Source organism: Lepisosteus oculatus, chromosome 4, assembly GCF_040954835.1.
Source record: "Lepisosteus oculatus isolate fLepOcu1 chromosome 4, fLepOcu1.hap2, whole genome shotgun sequence".
Taxonomy (NCBI): domain Eukaryota; kingdom Metazoa; phylum Chordata; class Actinopteri; order Semionotiformes; family Lepisosteidae; genus Lepisosteus; species Lepisosteus oculatus.
Window position 1 is genome coordinate 9110902 of NC_090699.1, and position 25249 is coordinate 9136150.

Below are 25249 nucleotides of genomic sequence, written 5' to 3' on the forward strand. Positions count from 1 at the left end.
CAGAGATCTACTAACTCTCGTTTCCCAATGCTTGATTAAAGCCACTGTGATAGGAAAAAAACTTCATGTCGTTTGACTCTGTTATTGACACGGTCTTCAAGTTTCAAGCACAGCATCGCATTTCACACCAAGACAGACCGTCAACATAAGGGCAGCCCTTCGGATTCTACGCCCCTACTTCGCACTGATTAAAAGAAAACTCCCAACTACAGGACCTGTTGCTCACTGACAGTCTGGCATCTAGCGATAAAGAAAAGAGTGTTAAAACTGTTCTGTGAAAGTCAACCAGCTTTGATCCCACAGCTCAGAGAACAGAAAGTAGGACAAGCGGGGTTTTGATGTTCTCTCTTTCATACACTATATTGTGAGAGGCATTGCAAACTGTACACTTCCACAAATCCCTGTCCTTGACCCTAATCTGCTTTACTCTGTTAAGCTACTTTTTTTCTCTTTTTTTGACACAGGTTCCCCGGTGCCTTGCGCTCATATACAGTAGAGTGCTCAGAGACTTGTTAGGGCTGTGGAATTAGTCTGATCTCAGCAATCCCTCAATCTGGTTACTTTCACTTTCATGACACGAAAATGAAAGTGTTTCTAATGTCTCCATTTTGACAAAGGCAAAAACATGTTAAACTTTGCCCTGGTTTTGTAACACCAGTGAGTAAAGATAAAGTAAAGATCTCTGCTCTGTGGAAGTCACGTACATCATATCTGTTATACATATCATATCTCATGTATGTGATTCATGCCCCGGACCCTGAATGCCTATCGCCTCCCTTTTCATTTGCCAAACATTTAAAAAAAACGCCTTTCAAACCAATAGGTAACAAATTTCTCAACATCTTCGCAGAACGTTCGCATATAGAAACAACTAAAACCATTATTTCCTGATGCACTGCACATCTGTTGAGAAAACAATCTGCAGCCGGAAACCAGTCATGCCTGGTGTTTTGTGTAGCAGTTGAGTTTTGCGACAAGTCTCATAGTAGACTTTCTGCGTACTAAGAGAACATATATTGATAGAAGAATCGCGATATACAAAATGTGACATTGTGTGATACCTGTTTCTGTTCCTGGAGGTCTGTAGCCAGGCTTAATGGATCAGTCTGGAAGATACAGCTCTGTTCCAGCTAGTTAGTATATTACAGTTCAACTCCAGCACAGCTGTAGCTCAGTCAACACACGAAAATAAAACGTAGGAACAAAACTAACTTCAGGTCTCGTCTCACATACTCACATCAAGTCTTGCAGTGTGGAGCTGGCTTTCTGTTCCCGAAATCTCCTCCTTTACTTCCTGTATAACCTTTGTTCCTAAACAGCTATGAGGGTTGTTAAGGTGCAGAATGAAATACCTACAGTGATAAGATAACATTTGTATTGTCCCCCGAGGGACATTTTTTATGGACACCCAGCACTCCTGTACATTTAAATACAATAGAATGCAAAAAAAAGAGAGAAGAAAAACATTGCACATTATACTATTACAAGAAAAATATTGCACATCATTCTATTGCAGATGTACAGTATAACACATAACAACATGTAACATTTATAACACAACACAATAACATATTGCACTCAAGTGGGTTGTAAAGGTCAAAATTGTGTTTATCCTTGACATTTGCATTGACAGCTTTAATGGATAGTGGAACACAGGAATGTTTGTACCTGTTTGACTGACATTTGGGAACCCTAAAACGTTTGCCAGAAAGAAGAAGTTGATATTCAGAGTTGAGGATCTGATATGATTTTTCCTGCCTGTTTGATTAAGGATTTTTCAAAGATTGTCTGCAGGCAGGGGTGCTGATTCACTCCAATGACCTTCAAAGCTGTCTGGAAGAGGCGGGTAATTTGCGATTTAAAATGAACTGATAGATTACCAAACCACTGTAATACCATATCGGATAATACTCTCGATTACAGTATGGTAAAAGAGTAGTATTACGTCCTGTCAAACCCCAAACACTCTTAGTATTCGCAGGAAATAAAAGCGCTGCTGAGCTCAGGAGCAAACACTCTCAACATGAGTAGACCAGCACAGGTTACGGTCTATGTGTACTCCTAAGTACTTATATGAATCAACCTGAGTGATAAGTTTGTTGTGGATAACTACCTGTGAGTGATCACCAACTGCTCTGGGATTGAAAACTTTTTCTTTTGTTTTATAAGGATTTAAAATTAGGCTATTGTTGTCACACCATTGCACAAATCTTTGGATTTCTGACATGTACACAGATGAGCTGCTAACTCTATGCATTAAGCCAAGCACAGCTGTATCATCTGAGAATTTGAAAATGAAGTTGCTCTGACTACTGCTTGTACAATCACTTGTATAAAGTGTGAACGGAACTGGAGAGCTCACACAGCCCTGAGGGGCACCTGTGCTAATAGATCGTGACTCGGAAAGAGTTTTGTTGACTCTGACATACTGTGTGCGATTTGTTAAAAATGAATGGTACCATCTTATAATGTTATGGTTAACGGACATTTGCTTCAACTTGGTTATCAATAGATGGGGCTGCAGTGTATTAAATGCAGAGCTGAAGTCCACAAACAGCAGCCGGCATAGGCATTGGGGTCCTCTAGGTGTTTTAGAACAAGACGCATTATGCTGTTGATTGCATCATCGGTGCCCCGCCGGTGTTTATATGCAAACTGATATGAATCCAGTACAGTGTTCACTTCTGAGCACAGCACGGATACACTACCATAATCCTCTCAAAGCATTTCATCACAACAGATGTCAGTGCTACCGGCCTGTAGTCATTATCCAAGGAACAGGGCTTTTTGGGTATTGGCACAATGATTGCTTTTTTCCACAGCGCTGGAACAGAGTGAGAGTCAAATGACTTCTGAAAGATAGGACACCATGCTGGTGTTAATTCCTCTGTGCAGTTTTTAAAAGAGAGGCAGTGATGCCATTGGGCCTGTTGTCTTTTTTGCAGATACAGTATGTGCTTGAAAGATTGTGTGGTCATCTGCGGACTTATTACAATCCTACCAGCACTACTGTCGGCTGTAATAGTATCTCACACAGCTGTACCAGCACTACTGTCGGTTGTAAAAGTATCTCATACAGCTGTACCAGCACTACTGTCGGTTGTAAAAGTATCTCATACAGCTGTACCAGCACTACTGTCGGTTGTAAAAGTATCTCATACAGCTGTACCAGCACTACTGTCGGCTGTAATAGTATCTCATACAGCTGTACCAGCACTACTGTCGGCTGTAATAGTATCTCACAAGCTAGTATCTCATATACTGTCACATGCACCAGAGAAGTCCTGTGTCCCAAACCTCAAATAGAAGTCCTTCAGCTTGTTTGCTTTAGCCAGCTCATCCATGGTATGGAAGCTCTTTATGACTGTTTGTGACTGTTTTCACTGTTTGCCACAACCTCCTGGAGTTCATTGTTTCAAAGTCACTCTCCATTGTCTCCTTGTGTTGATTCCTTGCATTCCTGAGTTTTAGTTTAAGCTCTTTCTGCAGTAATTTCAGTTGCACTTGATCTTGTTTTTTAAAAGCGAGTCTTTTGCTGTTGTACAGTCTTTCACATCCTTAGTTATATATGGTTTATTATTTGGGTACACTGTAATGTGTTTCTTGGGTATGACACTGTCCACACAGAACTTAATGTAGTCTGTAACAGTCTCTGTTGCTTCATTAACTTCCATGCTATGAAATATCTCCCAGTCTGTGCAAAGAAAACACCCTGTCAGCATCTCAATACTATCATCAATCCATACATTTACAGTCTTAATAACAGGTTTGCTGCTCTTCAGAGCTGTCCAGCAAGTGGGGATGAGGTGAACAGTATTGTGATCAGAGTTAGACAGAGGTGGTTTGGCTTTGGTGGAATAGGCTTGTTTTATATTTTCGTAGCATTTGTCTAGAACTCTGTTCCCTCTCGTCCCACATTTGACATACTGTTCAAACCCAGGCAATGCCATCTCCAGTTTACAGTGGTTAAAGTCACCCAAAATAAACACGGGAGCTTCCGAAGTCTGATGGAGTTGCTCGTGTACACAATCGACTACCTGAGAAGCAGCAGCCGCTGCATTTCCACTGGGAGGAACGTAAACAGCGCATACAAAAATGTTACCGAATTCTCTCGGCCTCTCGAAAGGCCTGAAACTCAGGCACAGGCACAAAAGCTCTACATTTTTATTGCAGATAATTTTCTTCACAGAGTATTGTCTGCACCACTTACCGTTCACAAAGACACAAATACCACCACCTCTGCCTTTCCCAGATGTTTCAATTCTATCTGAGTCGGGGAAGTCTTGTTGAAGCCAGGTCTCAGTAAAGATCATCATACAAGACTCACGGTACTCGAAGCACGCTGTGGTGTTGATCCGAAGCTCATCCATCTTGTTCCTTAGGGAACGCGTGTTTCTCAGGATCATGGAGGGAAACGGTGGTCTGCTCCATCTTCTCCTGAGCCGCTGCCGAACGCCTCCTCTCTTGCCTCTTCTCCGCGGTCGGCGGTTTCCCCTTGCACGAATGTCCTCGGGCTAGCCGCTTCGCCGGACGGCCGTAATGATAAAAGCGCATCCCGTGTATAAGAAAGCAGTGCGCGACTGTTCCTTATGTGATCCGGCGTGAGTAGGCATGTAGTTAGAAAAGAACAAGTAATAGGTTTATTCCATGCTGAAAAAAGAGGAAAGAAAACACAGGTGCTCAGGTGCTCACACCTGAAGAAGGCTCCACGGCCAAAACGTTGTGTTTGCTTTCCTCTTTTTTACAGCATGGAATAAACCTATTACTTGTTCCTTTGCAGCCTACACATGCTGACGCGGCTACCCACCTGAACTACATGCAGTTAGAAAGTCGGACAGGATCAGTGTCGCAAATAGTATTGTGTAGTTTACTAAAATAGACATGCTACAACACTTTAAAAAAAGGCAAACATAAACAAGAACCAAAAGTAACAAGAAAAAATAGCAAAGCAACAATAACGAAAATAACCAACTAATAAGGAATAAAAATAAAGAAAACCTACAGAAAGTACAGGAGCGCAGTGAAATACCAAGCGAAACGTTTCATTTCCCACTAGACTGATTACAGTGTTTCACACCGACTGTCTTTCTTAATACTGGGTCCTAATATGTAGAACTCGGCAAATCCCGAATTGATTCCTGATTCGACAAACAGTCCCTGTGAGCAATTCGTAGGGATCCAGTTTCAAAGGAATTCTTACTGCACCCGTTTATGAGCAGGGATGACATTTTAATGTGATTAGTGACACACATTTTGTTTTCAAACAAAAACAAAACTTATCTATATATTCTACTTTAAATTCATTCTAGAACTACTTACCTAGTCGATTTGACCCGTTTAAAAATACCGTCTCCATGCAGTATACTGTACAGTAAATGTCTAATGCAGGAATCGTTCAGGATTCTTAAAACTTGTACAGGTTTTCTGATCGATTTTGATTATTCATATTTATACAATTTAGAAAAATATCCCTTCTTATTCATACATTTTCTTTTTACTTTTTGGTTACCGTTGCATCGAACACAAGTACTCTTTCCAAAATTACCAGTGTACAACACACATGAGGCATATAACGTCCACATCCAGTGTATTTAGGAGGATGAATAATTTGATACGATATTTTTTTTGAGAATAATGAGCCTATATATGGTTTAGAACTTCTAAATCTAAATCTTCTAAAAATATATTTCTTTTTTCCCTTCAGCGAGTACAGGTGAAAGGAATTATTATTAGACGTACAGTAGTACAGTAAATTGTAATTGTAGTAACGTTAAATATCTTTAGCTCAGTTCGTTCCAAACCAAATTAAGTAGTTAAATTCAGTAATTAAGTTAAATTACGCATCAACAAAATATGTTTATACAGACTTAAGTGTCTCAGACAAATTATTTTTTGTACAGATATTGTTCAGTTTGTGTGCCCTTCAGTGGACTGATAAGCTATCTATGGCATGTTTTCACCTTGTGCCGTTTGCTTGCAGGACAGGCATCACCATGACCAAGTTTAATCAGGAGGTTAAAAACATGACTATTTCTACCATCTCAATTAGCAAATGCTTATTGTTTTACAGGACAAAGACATACAGTGTGTGTAGAAATTATTGACTCCCCTTGGACCTGTACTATATTTTGTTGTGATACAACCTCAATTGCAACACATTTAAATAGTTTGTTTTACTAGTTTTTAACATAACATTTTCTTAGCGAATAATCATTATTATGGCAAAAGGAAATTTCCTTAAAAAATAAAAAAACAATGAACAATCCAGCTTGGACCAGTATTCCTGAGATCTTAAGCATTTAATCTGTAGTTACTCTACCTTTTGCAGAAATTACAGCTCCAAGTCTTTTGAGGTATATTTTAAGCAGCTTTTCACATTTTCCAGGTTTCATTTTTTCCCACTTGATATTAACAGTATCAAGTTTTTATCAATACAACTCAATGAGTGTTTAAGGGCTTACGGTTTAATACACACAAAGAAACAGAAATGGATTATCCTAGCAGAAGCCCAGGCACAAAATGACCAATCATAATCAAGTGCATACATTTCTGAAGAGCAGAATAAAAAAGCTGGATTAGCGATCTCCAAACAGAGGTACACTAAATCAAGTCACTGTAATAATGCATACATTCACTGTATAATAATAAAATGTAATCATTTGTGTTTAATTTGGTTTTGAGTCTGTCATGTATCTAGCAAATCTGTAGTCACAATTTCAAGTTAGAGACACAGATTACTTGAGGTGTTTTACTAGTTTTAACAGATTCACTTTTCCTGCAATTGTATACATGCCATGTGGGTCAACTGGCTAAGCAGCACAAAAGATCATTCAGCAATTATATGTAATCAACATCAAATGCATTGTATTCCTTGCGGTCTCTCCTGTATTTCATTAAAAGGGGGTTTTATACACCCAGCCTGTAGTTCTTCTCTCTCCTAGTGACAGCAGCAGGAGGAGAGAGGAGCCTCTTAAAGCTCAAGTTGATTGAAACACACCTGAGGTCAACCATGACACAAGACCATCTCAGTGGACTGGCCATCGTGAGCATCAATCACACAGTGGATCAACTACGATCAAATGAAGATATTGAGTAATCGATGATAATTTTGCTTCTGAAAATCTAGGTGAACTAATTTATAGAACATTTATATCGAATTTTCCCATCTGCTCAGCCTTACTGATCTCACCTGTCTTTTTATCGAGTGCTCTTATTTTTTCTTACTTCATTTCACACATCTACAATTCCTTCCGGCAAAGATTTCAGTGCAGTAATTTGTAAATTAGGATTTGCAATAGTCTTTCAGTAACACAAATCCTGTTTATTGTTATTGATGTTTCTATTTAAAATACATCTTTGTAAAATGTGTTCTTCTTGTTGATTGGAAGTTATTTATTATATGTTCTTCAAAGCTGGGTAATAAAAGTTTTCTGGTTGTATAATTCATTTATTTAATTGTTCTTATAGTAAAATAAGGTTGGAGTAGGAGCTGATAAGAGTAGTGTATGCAAATTGTGATCTGAAGGGCCCCTTTCCAAGATCTTGGGTCTTCCAAGATCTTGCCTAGGGACCCAAAGAAGGACCAACCCTGCTCCCAGGTGCATTGTGGAGTAAAAGGTGAGTTTGCACACTGGTCTCTGGTTTAATTGTGCTCTGAACATGAAAGATGTCTGGTCTGGTAGCCTGGGTGTCTGCTCTTTAGGACATTCAGTTTTCTACTGTATCATTTGTCTCATAAGATACATTTGTGTCCTCTTCTGGCAGGGTGGCCAGTATAGGAGTAGTCTTAAATCTCTTCATGATTTACTTTACAGGGGAAAGTGATAGCTGTCTGTTGATTCTTTTATAGCCATTCCCCAAATTATTATCGACCATGATAATGCTGCTACTACTGAATGTCTGCTCTGTGTTTCCTCCTTTTACACCCCAGGGCCAGGGGAATCTTTGAGAGTCTCTATATATTCCTCAGGACTTCTACTGCACATCCATAGAGCAGAATGTTATTCAATATTTGTTTCTGTTGAACTTTAAATGAATAATTTGAGGTGTGATTAAAGAGGTGTGAGCATTGTGTTTTGTGAGGAATTCATTTATGACACATATGACTTATCTCTTTGAAATTGTGTTATAATTATATCCAATATAGAAGTATTTTAAACACATATTGCAATCTGGATGACAATAACTCATTCTGTTACAGTATATCTACTGTATCTGTTTCAGCAGGAGTGTGGATAATTCTGGGGGGCAGTGTATGTCAGTATTCCTAGGGAAGATGGTGTATTCATTTTCCCTGCAGTAGATTCATTTCCTTAAAACTGTATAATGCAAAGGGGAATTTAATCATTATTGCCAGGAGAGAAGAACGGGTGAACACTCCTGTCTATTTTTTCTTCAAAAGTATAGATGTCGGAGCCATCTACAGCATTGTAGAAGGAGACTTTCTCATAGTCTATACAGATCCACACTCTTGTGAGAACGTCTGTGTTCAGTGATGTCTCAGGGTCAGTCAGGGCCGTCAGCTTCCCATCCCAAAGACTCAGGACCCAAAACCCATTTGCAGGGCTCAGACTCAGTTGCCCCTTCCTGAACACTGAGTCCCGGGCCACTCCCAGCTCCCAGTACTTCTTCTTTCCAACCTCCACCTCCCAGTAACACCCCCATCTCATCTCTGCTGGTAACCTGTTGCCCAGCACACAGGGGTATTCATCAAACCGCTCAGGATTGTCAGGGAGATTCTGGCGATGCTCTGTCCACCTCAGTTCTCTGCCATCTTCTGACATTCTCAGGTAGGGGTTCATTGTGTCCTCATCAAGGGTCACGTCCACTGTGGGAAAAGAAGCACAGAGAGAGAATGTAGAACCACAGATAAAGATTTCACCTGATAACACTTTCTGGTTTTAGAAACAAAAAAAACAAGTCATATTTAATGATCTGTGTATGTGATTTGCATACTGAAAGTGCATTCTGATAATTATATGAAAACTATACAAGTTCTGTAATATATTATACAGTACATTGACTGATGGTGAAAACAGGATTCAGACTGAGATAGTCTAATGAAATACAACAAACCCAAATGTCTATTATTATTAACCACATAATTAACACACCAATAATGGTTTTCTGTAGTGTAAACTTTTACTTTTTCGTTTCTTTTTTAATACTCAGCAAGCTTTCACATTCCATTACACACAATGTAAAAGAAGCTTCACAGGAAACTGTTTGGAAAGTATTAATTACAAAATAAGAAGTCACAAAACAGTTTGCTAAATGTGGTGCTTTAATTTAGATTTAATAGAAAAAGACTAAGATGGATTACCATCCCTCACTTCTGTGTCTGTAAGTTTCTAGTTTCTCATCTAGATTTGCCAGGATTTTCAGGATGAATTCTGAACTGATCACACTGCATGCTGTGAAGGGACTGTACAGCATAGTGATCCACACCCTAACTTATCTTGCCTTAAGCTTGGGAACAGGTAGTACAATCAGGATTCACTGAGACCAATATTCATGTAGCCTTGTAAAAAGCAGTAAATGTAGGATTAACCCATAAGCCATTATTAAAACTGGACAATACAAACTATTGTCTTTCACTTTGACCTACATTTAATCATTTTCAAGTGTACTAGAAAAGCTTGTAATCTTAAATAAATTCTGTTTCTATTTGTTATACCAGATGCTTTGTTTGTGTTCCACAAACATCTAAACATTGTAAGTTCTTCCGCATAGGTTAATAAATACCTCTTCTATCAATATTAACAATATTATCCAGATTGTTGTTTAATGAATAAAATTCAGTAGAAATTCAGAAATATGAATATAATTATGAAATTTTAAACATTATAATTAAAACAAACAACTCTGGTGATAACAACAAAAAAATTACCTCCCATGGCCCGTCTCACTGCAATATTTAAAAAGAGATAAAAGCACTGTTAATGCACACAATACATGAGCACATATGACTGGTTCTTCCTACAGTATATTATGAAGAAGAAATAAAAACCTACGCTATATTTTAAGAGATTTACAATTCCCAAAATGAGAAATGCGTTATACTGTATCTAGACAGATGAAAGAAAGCTGAAGTCCTGTAGTAATTCAGAACAGAGATAGTTTTGTGAAAAATTCAGTCCTGATTCCATGAAGATTTTAACAAAATCAATCCAAACACACAGTTGACCCTCTCTGCGATGAAAAAAGCACAGAGAGACTCCAGCAGAAACTAGAGACATATGCAGGCATGAGAGGAAATAATTGGCTTTGATAGTATAAACTGAGAAGAAAAAATTCTGTAAACATCTCCCAGCAAAGATTTCTGTACTTACAGAGCTTCTGACACTTCTTTCTCAAAACGTCTATGATCTCTGCAAATAGACATTTACAGGTTATAACAGGATGGTTTACTGGCCTTAAATAACTAAAGAGAGTAGAGCACCCGCATTTAGTTATTGTTTAAAGACGTGATTTATCTGAATATGAAGTTATCAGACAGAACCAGGTGCTGAACCTCTGTGTGTCAAAAGAAATATCAAAAGGATTTAAACCACCTTTTCAGACTTCTTAATATACTGTATACAGTTGTATGCAAATGTTTGGACACCACTGGTCAAATTTCATGTTTCACAGAATCTCTAAGTGAAAAGAAGATAACACAACCTCTTTCCTGGTCAAACTCAAACATGCCACATTTCTCCACATTTTAATGCACATTTAGATATTGTTATAGCCTTCCTTTGCTTTGTAAAAATGAATTATCTTTATTTTCAAGTCCTCAGTTAGCTGCCCATACAAAGGTCAAAGGGTTTGTTCAACTCGAATTGTCTTCACCTGGCTTAATATAAGGCCTAATGAGTCAATCAAGTTTTATTCCTTAAAAAGTATTAACGAATCAACTGAAAGGGCACTAGAACTTTGCACCTGCCACATTCACTGTTATTTTTTTCCAGTCTGTCAAATTCAGCACATAACCAGTAATTGTGCATTAAAATGTGCAAAAACATGACATGTTTAAATAAGAGGTAGGGTTAATGTCTTTTCACTTAGAGATTCAGTGAAACATTCAGTCAGACCAGGGATACCCAAACGTTCACATACAACTGTACTTTCTATACAAGTGTATATGTCTTCATGTCTAACTTTATATATAGACCCACAGAGGCTATTCAGGGATAACAAGATGACAGCAAAAAGCCCATTGTCAAGACAATTGTCCTCATCTGTGAACTGGAGACAGAGAGAGTGGTGGAGTGGTGGATACTGTTTTTTCCTTGGTGAGGCCTCAGTATGGAGATACTGAGCAATATCCTGACTGCTGCTTTATTCACACCAATCTGTGATAAAACTGTGATGAGAGGAATCTACTTCAAAACAAGGACAGATATGGTGCAGATTAATTGGAAATATACTTCTCAGTGAAAATTCCTTGAGCCAGGGATATTACATGTTAAGAAGTGTTGATTTTCTAGGTGGTCAATAGAAGACCACACAGTGTTGAAATTATAATTGGATGTGTTTAAGAAATAAATGTAGACAAAAGCAGACTGTGTGCTGTGTATATTGTTGTCCAGACCTCATTTTCCTCCTGAGTCAAATAGTTCATCTACGGGCCAAACATGCAAATCAATAGGAGACAACTGGATTCATAATATCAGTGCTGTAACACATATAAATGCATACACATGTAAATTGACCTTATTTACAGTTTGAATGCTTGGAGATAGAGTCAGTACAAGTAGGGATCGTGTTGTTAAGTGAGCACTGTTTGAAAGTCCCTTGAGTGACATCACAGTAAAGGCTTGACTGTACCTCACTGTTCCTGTAGAGATTCATGACAGAACACAACACCCTCCTCAGTGAGAGTGAGGAGGGCAAATCAACAGCAGCTGCATTCTTTTAGAGTAAGAACAGGTGCAATATGTGTTCTTATGTCTGTAAAACCACATTGTTAGATGTTTTCATACTTTTGACACAAAAAACAGCAGTACTTACTCTTCTCATCACACAGCTCTTTATTCAGTTTCTCAAGCTCTGCTATTCTCCTCACTGCAAATATAGACAACAGGAGTTAACAACAGAACACAACACGCACGTTAAATGAGAGGGAAGGAGTGTTAATCAAGGGCAGTTGTATTTAGCAGTAAAAAAAACTGTCCCTGAAGTGATTTATAACAGAAACCTCCTTAGTGAAAGATAAAGTACAATTCAAGGGCAGATTATAATGTATTGTAATGTATTAAAAACTAAAAAGGACTACACTAAAAATACAGTGCGATACTCTGTCCCTTTGTATTCCTACCAGACCATCATTATTGCTGATAATGATGCTATACTTCAAACATACAGAAAACAGAGCAGTACTTACTGTTCTCATCACGCAGCTCTTTATTCTCTTTCTCAAGCTCTGCTATTCTCTCTACAAATACAGATACCAGGAGTTAACAACAGAACACAACACCCACCTTAAATGAGAGGGCAGGAGTGTACATCAAGAGCAGCTGTATTTAGCAGTAAAAAAAGACTTGACTAGAAAAACAGAAAAAGTGTAAAACTTGTTCTTATAACTGTAAACCCACATTGTTAAATGATTCCACACTTTCAATGCAAAAAAAACAAAGCAGTACTTACTGTTCTCATCACACAACTCTTTATTCAGTTTATCAATCTCTGCTTTTCCTTATCTCTTGTCAGGAGTTTGAACTAGTATTTTGAAACCACTATGTTCCACTGTAGCAATGGGGACTATATCCTTCTCTATGTAGTATGTAATGCCGTTAGTTATGTTGTTCCTTCTGCGTGAATCTTTTGCGTATTAAGTGGCATTAGTAAATGCTTGTGTTAGAGACAGCTGTTTAGGGGAATCACTTCGGCCATGAGTGCGCTTGTCAATCTCTCTCTCTCTTTTGGCCATACACTCTTCGAAATCCACAACATGGTTGTGTTTCAAATGATGTAACTAGTTGATTGTGTTACGTTCGGGCGCAGAAACGGTTTTCTGACAGAGTTTACATCTGACTTCTCTTTGTTCAGTATCCGGTCTGCTGAAGCCAAAATATGACCAAATGATCGACACTACTGTACATCTTTTTTAGATACCAGCTCGTCTTCATTTGTACTTGAGTCACCCCTGCCTGACTGGGGTTCAGCATGAGGGACCCTGTTGTCTCATGCCCAGCACGCTTCCTTGTGTTTTGAGTGAAGAGTTCTAGTTTTTTTGAGGGGACCACTCATGAAAGTGGACAGTGGGGAAAGCTTTTACCGACCATAACGACATAAGCAAAATTAGCCGTTGGGTTTTCTGTCTTCTCTTTTAAGTAGGGAATAAACCTATTGTTCATAAGCAAAATTAGGCTGGTGAGAGATTCTTAACGTCACTCACTGGTTCGGTCCCTCTTACCGAATCCTTAACAGAATACTGAGCCATTTAACATGGACCCAGCGGAGCAAGAGGAGATTCGCTCGGCTTTGGATCAGCACGGGCAAGCCTTACTCCAGCTACAGGCTTCTGTCCAACAGATCTCTGCGCACCTGTCTGCAATGCCGCCCATCGGCAATCTAGGAAGCAACGCTGGAGCTGCCGCTTCGGCTCCGCCTCTGCCGGCTCCTACACCTGCCCCTCGACCTCTTCCACTAAATCCACCTGACAGGTTTGACGGCAACCCTACGAAATGTCGGGGCTTCTTAGCACAGTGTGCGCTGGTTTTCAGGCTCCATCCGGAAACTTTTTTTTCTCCTCAGGACAAGATCGCCTTCATAGTTTCACGGCTAACTGGCCGCGCTTTGGAATGGGCTACTGCTCTGCTTGATCGCGGGGCTCCTGAAGTTCAGGATTATGATCTCTTTTTAGGAAATTTAAGGGGGTTTTTTGTCGTCCCGTAGTTGGTCAAGACTCTGCCTTCCGCCTCTCCTCCATCCACCAGGGCCGCCGGTCTGTACAAGACTATGCTATAGATTTTCGAGTAGCAGCAGCGGAGACTCACTGGAACAATGAGGTCCTTATTTTTCTTTTTCGTCGAGGACTCAGTGAAGAAATAAAGGACCGTCTGGTAAATATGCCGCAATTGGGCAGTACCTTGGAGGAAGTAATTTCACAGGTGTTGGAATTGGATATCAGAATTCGTCAAAAGAGTGCTGAAAGATCTCGGACCCCAATATTAAAGGCTCCTCGGCTATCTCCTATCAGATCTTTCGACTCAGATCAACCTATGGAAGTAGCCTGCACCCAGTTAACCCCTGAAGAACGAGAGAGGCGCCAACGAGAGGGTCGCTGCATGAACTGTGGGAGATTAGGACACTTTAAAGCGGCCTGCCCTGCCTCCTACTCATCCTTGAGGCGCAGCCCACCTTCTCAAGTTCCTAAGGTGAGGGAGATTTCCCAATCCCCTCAGTTTTCCTCTGGATTTTTTATTCGTTCTACACTATTCATGTTCTGCTCAGCTTCTGGAGAAAACCCAGGTAAGCTTACTTTCTCTTTAAATTTTAAAACTTTTGCTTTAAATTTTTCAGTCAATGTTTTGGGGATTCTTTTAGAGTGAAGCAACAGCGCTGACATTGAACTGTCATTTCCTCAGCCAGGCAAGTTAAAGCCAGTATTAAGCACATTATCTCTTTCCATGATTCATCTTCTTATTGTTAGACTTCAACAGAACTGCAGATCTGGTATTGTTGAACAGAGACTCAGGTGGAGATCAAATTTGAATCTTGCATGTCTGCTCCCCTACATATTAATATTCCAGGGCTGCACATGGTGCTGCACACATCCTGTTTAGCCCCCCCCAGACCAGCATCACTTTTCCTTGGCTCATACATCATGGGAATTGATGTGACTGCGCTGATCTCCAACCAGCACAGTTACAGATACAGCCATGCAGAATGTGCAATATTTCTTTCAAATGCGTTACCTGTAACATGGTGCTTTGGGTTATGTAATACGCCAAAGGTGGCATTTGTGATGTGTAAGATGTTAAGGAAACAAGTGCTGCAATTAATCTGTTTCTCTACTCTGCATGATTAAATCAATTTAATATTCAATTCAATTCATTTTTATATAGCACCTTTCACAACAAGGTTGCCCCAAGGTGCTTAAATATGGAATATTAATATGATATTTTACAACTAAAGGGAACTTTTGGTAGCTGAGCATAGAAATAACAGAAGAATAACATCCCTGAACAACATAAACAATATTAATTTAATTTAGGAATAGAAATAAATTATACATACTGTATATGGCTGGTAGTGTTAGCTAAAAATAAAAATACACAACAGTATTCCACCTTCTTCATAGACATTTTATGCATCAAAGTCTTCAAAATAGGTTAATAAATATCACTTCTAACAATATTAACAGCATTATCCAGATTGTTGTTTTATTAATAGAATTCAGTACAAATTTACAAATATAAAAATACTAATTACATTTTAAATTGAACTATATAATTAAAACAAACAAATCTGTTTCTTACACAATTAAAATGCCACACAAGTAGATTTAAATCTGATTGTTGGTCATTCCTTCCTAAAAAACCCTTGGTTGCACAGGCCATATTGTCATGATTATAGTCCCCCCTCCTTAAGGGTGCTCCAGCCCTTTCACTACAGACTTAATTCTGTGCACCTGATCCCTGTTCTCAGCCCACCTTAAAAACCAGGCGCTGACGCTCATCCTGGCTCTGCATCTGATTTCCACACAGTGCGAGTCCGGGACCTGGAAGCGCCTGGTCCCGTTTAAGGTTTTAATCTCTGTTCCCGTTCCCTGTCCGCCGGTTCCGACCTGGTTCCGACCCGGTTCATGGCTTTAATTCCTTGTTTGGACGGATCACCTGGCAATGGACTTATTCTTGTGTTTTGGATTCCCTCTATGGATTATTTTTGGATTGTTTGCCTCGGCCACACCTCCCCCGTGCACCAGCGCACTTTGGACACGCCCCCCCCCCCCCATGTTTTCAGCCCCGCATTCCTGCATGACGTTTTCCTAGTGTTTCCCCACTTCTTCGGATTGTGTCGTCCGCATAGGGTCCGGAAAGTACTGTTCGTTACACATATGTTTTGTATCATTGTCAGTCTGCTGGTTATATTTAGTGCTTTTAGCAATTGCCACATTGGTACGACAGGTTTATGTATTTTCATGGATGGCTTTAGAAGACGGTGATAATTGCCAAAAAATTGATGGTAAGTCATAGTGTGTAGGTGCAACACTCTTGCAGTCCTACTACAATCCTGAAAGGAATGAAGAGTTAAACAGGAAATAGAGCATCACTTCCTGTTCCTGTCCCACTGCAGCCCTATCCCACCTGGGGGAAACATGGCAGCCATGTTACTGCAGTAGCCCTACTGGGCAGTGATAAGGGTGGAGTAAGAAGCTGAATTCAACTTCAAAGGGAAACTAGGGAGGGCAGATTATATTAAATATTCAAAAAATGCTGCTTTTCACAAGATATCTAATGACCAAGCAGGTAGGAAGGACCTAATCTCTGGCCATCACATTAAAAAGGATTTATATGCAATTTCAATTGTAAAATGAAGAACATTATAAATTTGAAACTGTTAGTTTTATTTTGTATTTACAGGATCAACTAAACAAGAACCTTCTTTTTCAATGCCATTTGTGCAGTTATATTTTGATTAATCTTACATCTTGAATATATAAGATTAAGATTAATAATAGTTTTGAAGACATTACTTAATACTGTGAAGAACTCTTTAACCACTGTACTGAACCTACCATCTCTTTCAGCTGCCTCTTCATTCCTGCCTGTAAGTGGAGACAGACACCAAAACATTATTACCTGTTAAAACATAAATCAGACATAAGATGTATGTCAGAAAAGTAAATAGTTCCGTGAAAAAGTGATTTCCTCTATTATTGCATATTTGTCACACTGGATGTTTTCAGATCATTAGACAAAATCTAATATTAGATAAAGGGAACCTGAGTGAACAAATAACACTTTCTTATTATGATTATTTCATTTATTTAATAAACAAAATAATCCAACACCCATATCCCCACCCATGTGTGAAAAAGTAATTGCCCCCTTACACTTAATAACTGGTTGTGCCACCTTTAGCTGCAATGACTGCAACCAAATGCTTCCTATAATTCAATATCAGTCTTTCACATCAGTTTTAGCCCACTCGTCCTCTCAGAACTGCTTTAATTCAGAAACACTGGTAGGTCTTCAAGAATGAACTGCTCATTTCAGGTCCTGCCACAGCATCTCTATTGGGTTTAAGTCTGGACTTTGACTAGGCTACTCCAAAACTTTGATTTAGCTTCTTTTCAGCCATTCTGGTGTGAACTTTCTTTTGTGTTTTGGATCATTGTCTTGCTGCATGACCCAACTACGCTTCAGCTTCAGCTCACGGATGGATGACCGGACATTCTCCTGAAGAATTTTCTGACACAGAGCAGAATTCATGGTTCCTTCAATTATGGCAAGTCACCCAGGTCCTGAGGCAGCAAAGCATCCCTACACCATCACACTACTACCTACACCATGTTTGACTGTTGGTATGATGTTCTTACTGTGGAATGCTGTGTTTGCTTACGCCAGACATAATGGGACCCATGTCGTCCAGAAAGTTCCACTTTTGCACTTTTGACACATCTGTCCATAGAACATTCTCCCAAAAGGCTTGGGGATCATCCAGGTGCTTTTCTTGGTTAGCAGTGGTTTCTGCCTTGCTACTCTCTCATGAAGCCCATTTTTGCCCAGTCTCTTTCTGATTGTGGAGTCATGAACACTGACCTGCAGTCCTTTTTTTAGGATCCTTTGTGACTTCCTGGATGATTTTACGTTGCGCCCTTTGAAATTTTGGCAGGCCGGCCGCTCCTGGGAAGATTGACTACTGTTCCAAGTGTTCTCCATTTGGATATTTATGGCTCTCACTGTGGTTTAGTGGGTTCCTAGAGCCTTAGAAATGGCTTTGTAACCTTTCCAGACTTATAGATTACAAGCCCTGTAAGCGCTACTGACCCCTCTCTCCCAAACAAGCTTAACACCTTTTACGCACGCTTCGAAGCTCAAAACCCTGAACCAACCACCTGGACCACTGACTCCCCTACCACCCCACCCCCCACACTATCCAAGATAGATGTGTGGAAATCACTAAGTAGAGTGAACACACATAAAGCTGCTGGGCCTGATGGTATCCCTGGCCTGGTACTCAGAACATGTGCCTGGCAGATAGCTGATGTCTGTACCGACATCTTCAACATGTCCTTGGCCCAGGCTACTGTACCTAGCTGCTTCAAGACAACCACCATCGTGCCAGTACCAAAAAAATCAGCCCCCACATGCCTAAACGACTACCGCCCTATTGCACTCACCCCCATCATAATGAAATGCTTTGAAAAACTACTTACTCCGCACATTAAAGCCAGCATTCCAAAAACACTGGATCCTCTCCAGTTTGCCTATTGCACAAACCGCTCCACAGAGGATGCAATCTCTATAGCTTTACACACCACACTAACCCACCTGGATAAAAGGAACACCTATACAAGAATGCTGTTCATTGACTTTAGCTCAGCATTTAACACCATCATACCCATAAAACTTTCTACCAAACTCAGGGCTCTAGGTTTAGATACAACCCTCTGCAGCTGGATCCTAGACTTCCTCACCAGCAGACCCCAGACTGTCAGGATTGGCAACCTCACCTCCAACATACTCACCCTTAACACCGGTGCCCCTCAAGGCTGTGTGCTCAGCCCACTGCTTTACTCCCTGTTCACCCACGACTGTACTGCTAAGTTCAGCACAAACACCATCACCAAGTATGCTGACGATACCACAGTCGTGGGCCTGATCACTGACAATGATGAGACTGCCTACAGGGAGGAGATAAAACAACTCGCAGACTGCCGAACCAACAACCTATGTCTCAACATCAGCAAAACCAAAGAGCTGATTGTTGACTTCAGAAGACAAGGAAAAGTTCACTCCCCCATCTACATAGAAGGGTCTGCGGTGGAGATGGTGAATAACTTCAAATTCCTAGGCGTTCACATCTCTAAGGACCTTACATGGACACTGAACACCTCCAGTCTCATCAAGAAGGCACAACAGCGGCTGTACTTCCTGAGAAGGCTGAAGAAAATACACCTACACCCACTGATCCTCACCAACTTCTACAGATGTACGGTGGAGAGCATACTGACCAGCTGCATCACAGTCTGGTACGGCAACTGCACCGCATCCGACCGTAAGGCACTACAGTGGGCGGTCAAAACTGCCCAACACATCATCGGCAGTGCCTTACCATCCATCCAGGAAATATACAACACCAGGAGTCTGAAAAAAGCCACCAAAATTATGTCTGACCCCACTCACCCCGGTCATAACTTGTTTGTTCCCCTACCATCTGGCAGAAGGTTCCGGTCACTCCAATCGCACAGAACTAGACTCCAAAATAGCTTCTTCCCCAGAGCTGTCAAGTTGGTGACGCCCCCACTCCCTTCCACCTTATTATGATCTCTCCTAACATCCTCCTGTACCCACAACCACTGTACTCCTACACCACCACACACACATGTAAGCCAAAATTGTACTGTCCCCTCGATAGCCCAGTAAAATTGTAACAGGCATAATAATATTTAATATTAATTAACCATACTACTTTTAACCACACTATTTTTTTGCACTGTTTTTGTCCTGTTAAATTTTCTCTGTTTGCGGAATTTTGCACAGTTTTCGATTACTTGATTACATGTTATTTATGTTATGTTATTACATGTTACTATTATTGCTATTGTGTAACTGTCTTATTGTGTAACTGTCTATTGTCTCATCTTCTGTCCTATTTATATACTGCACCTGAGTGACTAATGAGAAACACTTTTCATTATACTATGCACCTGTGTAAGTTTAATGACAATAAAGTTGAATTGAATAGATATCAACAACTTATTTTCTTTTGATCATGGCATAATGTGCTTGTTGAATCTTTGTGCTGGCAACGTGACTCTGATGGTAAAGGTCATGAGGTTTAAGTTAGGTATCTGAGGTTTATATTGAGCAGGGCTGGCTGTAGATAGACCTGGCTGCGTTCAATCAGCTGACTCTACATTATCCTTTTAATTGGGTTGATTTAACTAGGGGGCTATTACTTTTTTTTACTTTACTTTTTTTGACACACGGTGCCAGTTGATGTTGGAAAACTTTGTTCATTAAATAAATGAAATAAGTAAAGAGAAAAACTGATATTTGTTCACTCAGGTTCCTTTTATCTAATAATAGATTTTTGTTGAAGACCTGAAAACATTCAGTGTCAAAAATCTGCAATAATAGAGGAAATCGGGAATATACTTTTTTACAGCACTGTATCGTTTGAGCAGTGTGGTAAAATCTCCACAATTAAACCATATTAAGAATGAAGAATCGTGCCACTGTAGGCAAGTCTTATAAAGGGGAAAAAATAACAGAATTTCTGCCAAGGACTAGAAACTTATAAGAATATTCATAGGAAAGATAATGCTCTTGGAACACTGCATGCTTTTAATAGATTATGTGATTAACAAAGCTGGAAAAAAGCCAATGACATTTATTTAAAAAACAGGACAACTTACCATTTTTACTGTTATTATCTCCCTATGAAAATGAGAAGAAGAAATATTAGTTAATTAGATATTTAGTTTAATGTCTTGTGCTTATCATTTGCCTGAGAATTAGCCTTGCACCTTCTGAACAGATATTTAAAATCCTGCAGCTAATCGAAGCACATTACATTTCCTCTCTGTGGTCATAGTACACCTTTCTGGTAAAACTTGTTAATGGCCATTAAACTACAGAGACCAAACCTGTGGCACTCTTCCTGCTGAGATGTGTAAAGAAGCTCTATTAATTAGAAGAGTGATTGTCTTTAAGTTGTATTATTCACATGTTCACAGAGTTTCATCAGTCTTTACTGACAGGTGTCAACAACGGGGTAAACAACACACTGTGTGAATCAGATGATTGTCAGAACAAATCCAGAAGCTTAATAGTTTATTTACACAAATCAGTCTGAATGAACAATGTACTGTACACATTTAAAACAACTTCAATTTTTAAGCCTGTTTTGTTGATATTCTTGATTTTAATGCATTACAATAGCAATTTTACTGAAGTAAACTCACCATTGTTCAGACCAGTCTTGTCTCTTGCAACTGAATCAGGAAAATAGTGAAATAAAAAAACAAAACAATCCTTTGTAAAGACAATTTTTCCCACAAAAAGTACTATTTATAAACCATTGGCCTTACAATATATTAATAGAAGAATCACAATATAAAAAATATGACGTTGTGTGATACCTGTTTCTGTTCCTGGAGGTCTGTAGCCAGGCTTAATGGATCAGTCCTGAAGATACAGCTCTGTTCCAGCTAGTTAGTATATTACAGTTTGACTCCAGCACAGCTGTAGCTCAGTTAACACAGGAAAATGAAATGTACTGTAGCGTCCACATGGGGCGCTGTAGCCATGCGCATGCAAGGCAGGCTGGGAATGGCAGCTGAGGGGCGGGACTACCCGCCTGTATATAGTGGGACGAGGGCTGGAGACGCCCTCTGCTGTTTTGTGTCTGCATGGTGTGGTGCAGTGCTGTATCTCCCCTGTCCCTATGTGTGTAGCCCTCCCCAGAGTCTTTAAAACATATCCTGCCAACAGTTGTCAGAGCTTCTGGCCTGTTTCTTTCCATGGGCGAACGTTTGAGCATTACAGTAGGTCTCGCCTACTGAGTCTCGCCTCACACCCTCATTATGCATTATAATGCATTATTGCATTATGGAGCTGGCTTTCAGCTTATTTAGGAGGATGAATAATTTGATATGATCAGGCTCCCGGTCTGTCTCACCAGGACCATAGCCATAGCCCACAGCCTGGGGATCATAGGACCATAGGCTGGAGGGGAAGGGGAAGGTGGAGGAGAGGGGGACTGGAAATTCTGTAATTGATTTACAGACTCTGATCAGTGATAATTTCTATTAAAAATAAAATCAGCAACTGTATTTTTTACTTAAATGTTATCTTTAAAATACGACAAGGTTGTTCGGTTTTACGGTACCACTGCTCGTTAAGGATCTACTGTGCTCTTCAGTCATGTCATACAACAGGGCCCTTATAAGTGAACCTCAGGCTTTTAAGCAAACACTGCATGTTGATCTCGATTGAACAAAATTGCCTGCAACCAATTCTCTGTGATTTAATGTTCCATAAAAGTGAAAATAATCCTGGCTCCATTTGTGAAAAAGCATGCATGGGCTGCAAAGGAACAAGAAAAGGTTTAGAACAAGAAAAGGTATTAGATTTCAGATTAAATCCTGTAGGAATTATATTATAACTACGACATTTGTAAAGGGACAAGAGGTGGTTAGAAAGCCTGGTCTTGGAACAGGTCAGTCACTGTGAAGAGGGGAAATGCTGGTTTGATGAGAGAAGCGGGCAAGTAGTTCAGGAAGGAGAAGAAGGACTGATGGAGAGATCTAAAAAAAGATTTAGCGGAAGGCTCACAACCGAAGAAAGCTCCACAGCCAAAACGTTGTGTTTCTTTTCTTCTCTTTACAGCAGGGAATAAACCTTTACTTGTTCCTTTGCAGCCTACAAATGCTGACACAGCTACAGTATGTACTTAAATCATATGACTTAGACTAATCTTACAGTTTTCCGACTGAAATAATATGGCATCTAGAAGGCTTGTTATTAATAATGTTATATAAGTGTGTTAAAGAATGTACATATTATTTGTCCTTTCCATTTCTAATATATTTTTTAAAGTAACTCGTGCAGTAATTTCCTGGGTGTAAATAGGTGTAACTAAGCTTACACCCAAAGAAGGCTCCACAGCCCAAACTTTGTGTTTTCTTCACATTTCAGCATGGAATAAACTTGTTCCAGTAATTTCCCTATAGTTATTGCAAATAGAGTATTGTCATGGGCCTATATTTAATACATTTAAAATAACATTGCTCTGAAACGTATTTAAAAAAGTCGCTTTGAAGAAATAACTTTAAGGAACCTTACAGAAAATAACGGGATATTATTAACAGTGCCAGAATATATTTTCTTATTAGGAAAGATTAATCCGATGTTTCTGTGCGTCTCTACGTAAGATTATTTATTATTTACCATTTATTGACTCAGAGTAGACTGTCATTCCGCTAACGGGCATTTTAATTGATTGATTATATTTGATTGGGGAGCCGTGTTGCGTCAACTCCCTGAAGCGGGGTGTCTGGAGCATCCGAACCCTCACCTCTTTCCCTCTGCCGGGGCCTCTTTCCGTCTTCCACTCTCTTCCTCTTTGTGTTTACTGCCTACCCTTCCTCTCTCGGTAACCAGCATACCCGTGTACCGAGAAAGGGTAATATAATCAGTGAGCTGCAGTTACCGTCTCTCGCTTCTCTCCTACAGTGCCATCAAAGGAAAGCTTTGGGGAATCGGTGCCTCTATATTTAGTAAAACATTCTCGGATGGAATCTCTCCCTGTGGTTGGCTCACATACTGTACAGTGTACATTATATATATATATTATATAGGAATATTATTTTCATTAAATTATAGTACATATTTATAATGCAATTGTACATAACATGCGGGGGGAAAGTAACACGTCAAGAGAACATTCCTGAAGTGTGAAGTATCGTTGCACAACCCCACGGGCTGACAGCTGATTAAGCCCCATGAAGCTGGCCAAGAAACATTTTACCGCAAGAGGGGAACTTTGTCACATCTTGAAAGTGAAAATCTCTGCCATCTCCATCAGACTTTTCCAAAAACATTATTTACATTAGTTTGTTTTTACGTGTTTGATACTAACGTTTGAAATTCAGATTTTGTAACATCTATAAGTGCATGTATTTTGCTAAGCGGATATATATATATATTCGATTTATTTCTGCGCTTTTGCCCTAGAACCACTGATCCTTCATTTTCAAAGGCTCACACACACAAAAAAACGGATAGAAAATCTCTTTAAAACTTTGCAGAGCTCCTTCTCATACACAACGTGAAATTTGTATTTGCTTTATTACACAGTACAAATACATTTGTCGCCAGTTAAAGAAAATAAAGTCGTTATTGCGCAATTCAATAAAATCTCGGATCAGCAAAATATAGAAAGTCCGCCCACTGCTGAGACAGTTCACAGAGCAGACATTCTGTGTACAAAGCGAAAAAAACGGCAACTCACTTGAAAATATTGAAGCTCAGTTACGGGAGGAAGATATCAAAAGTAACACAATCCAGGCAAGAACATAACAGCGTCCAATACAAGTCTCCTAAACGCGAAACAGACCTGCTCTGTTCAGTGCTCCCATTGCTCGGTTCTGTTAACGGGGGCTGATAAGGTACAAAATGATACCAAGGGGGACAGACTATTTGAATCCCTGCTACCTCTCTCGCAGGCAGATTTGTTGCGAGTCTACTGACAGGTTTCTAAATACAGTAAATGGCGCAGATGACTGCTAGTTATACGCCCTTGAATCAAATGTATTTGTTTTGATTTTAGTCTGGCCAGTTACAACAAAAGCAAGGAGGTTATCCAGTTTTCATAAACAGTTACTTTTATCTTGGACACTGGCCTATAAACACTATTTCTTCCCACACACATACAGTACTTGGAATAACAACATTATACATTATAAAATATATATTTTTTAAAAGATGGTTTGATATTTGATGGTATTATATTGGTGAGACAATTACTAAATGAGATCGACACATTACTGACTTGCAGAATATTTGGAGACCTTTAAGATTCCAGTTAAACCCAAAGAATATGTTATAGTACTGTATTTGATGCTACCCCTGGGGGCGTTATTACTTTCCTTAGGGGCGATAACAGAACATATAATTATGCAACCAATCAATTAACATATATTGTCTAATTGGGTAGTGTTAACATTTTAGAAAAGAAATGTAATAATAATTACATAAAGAACATATCTTTACCAATATTCATTCCACCTGCAAAGACCTATTGGAATTCTAATTGAATTATATTAATTGTCAGAAAGTATGGAAAATGACAAATATTGTCTCAACAATAAAATTAAAGAAGTGTCATATAAGAATATTCATACAATTTATCCTGTTAAACAAACATTATCCAGATTGAAACTCAACTTAGATGGTCAATGTGTATTTTGTAACATGAATAAAGAAACTATATGTCATTTGTTTTATTGATGTATTAAAACCAATAACTTGGAACATTTCTTATTAAGATCTATACAGTAAATATTAAGATTTATTTTAATGGGTTT

At 39.4% G+C, this 25249-nt stretch overlaps 1 protein-coding gene across 2 annotated transcripts; it reads right to left on the bottom strand.

Annotated features, from left to right (window-relative positions):
- Positions 1–5228: 5228 nt before the first annotated feature.
- Positions 5229–24404, bottom strand: LOC102695327 (E3 ubiquitin-protein ligase TRIM21-like). Of its 2 annotated transcripts, XM_069188582.1 has the most exons (8): positions 24175–24404; positions 20572–20597; positions 16727–16752; positions 12368–12418; positions 11995–12048; positions 10332–10370; positions 9890–9907; positions 5229–8827 (listed from the first exon to the last, which is right to left on the bottom strand). In XM_069188582.1, coding segments are annotated over exons 4-8 (600 nt in total). In that variant the 5' UTR covers positions 12369–12418; positions 16727–16752; positions 20572–20597; positions 24175–24404; the 3' UTR covers positions 5229–8339. The 2 variants fall into 2 exon arrangements, with proteins under 2 accessions (XP_069044683.1, XP_069044684.1); XM_069188583.1 differs by lacking the exons at positions 16727–16752; positions 20572–20597; positions 24175–24404 and having other exon boundaries at positions 12368–12548.
- Positions 24405–25249: the final 845 nt, after the last annotated feature.

Excerpts from the sequence above, each read along its gene's own strand:
- LOC102695327 (XM_069188582.1), bottom strand. Across the intron at positions 10,371-11,994 it reads AGAGCTGTGTGATGAGAAGA|AGATCATAGACGTTTTGAGA; the intron begins GTAAGTACTGCT and ends GTCTATTTGCAG.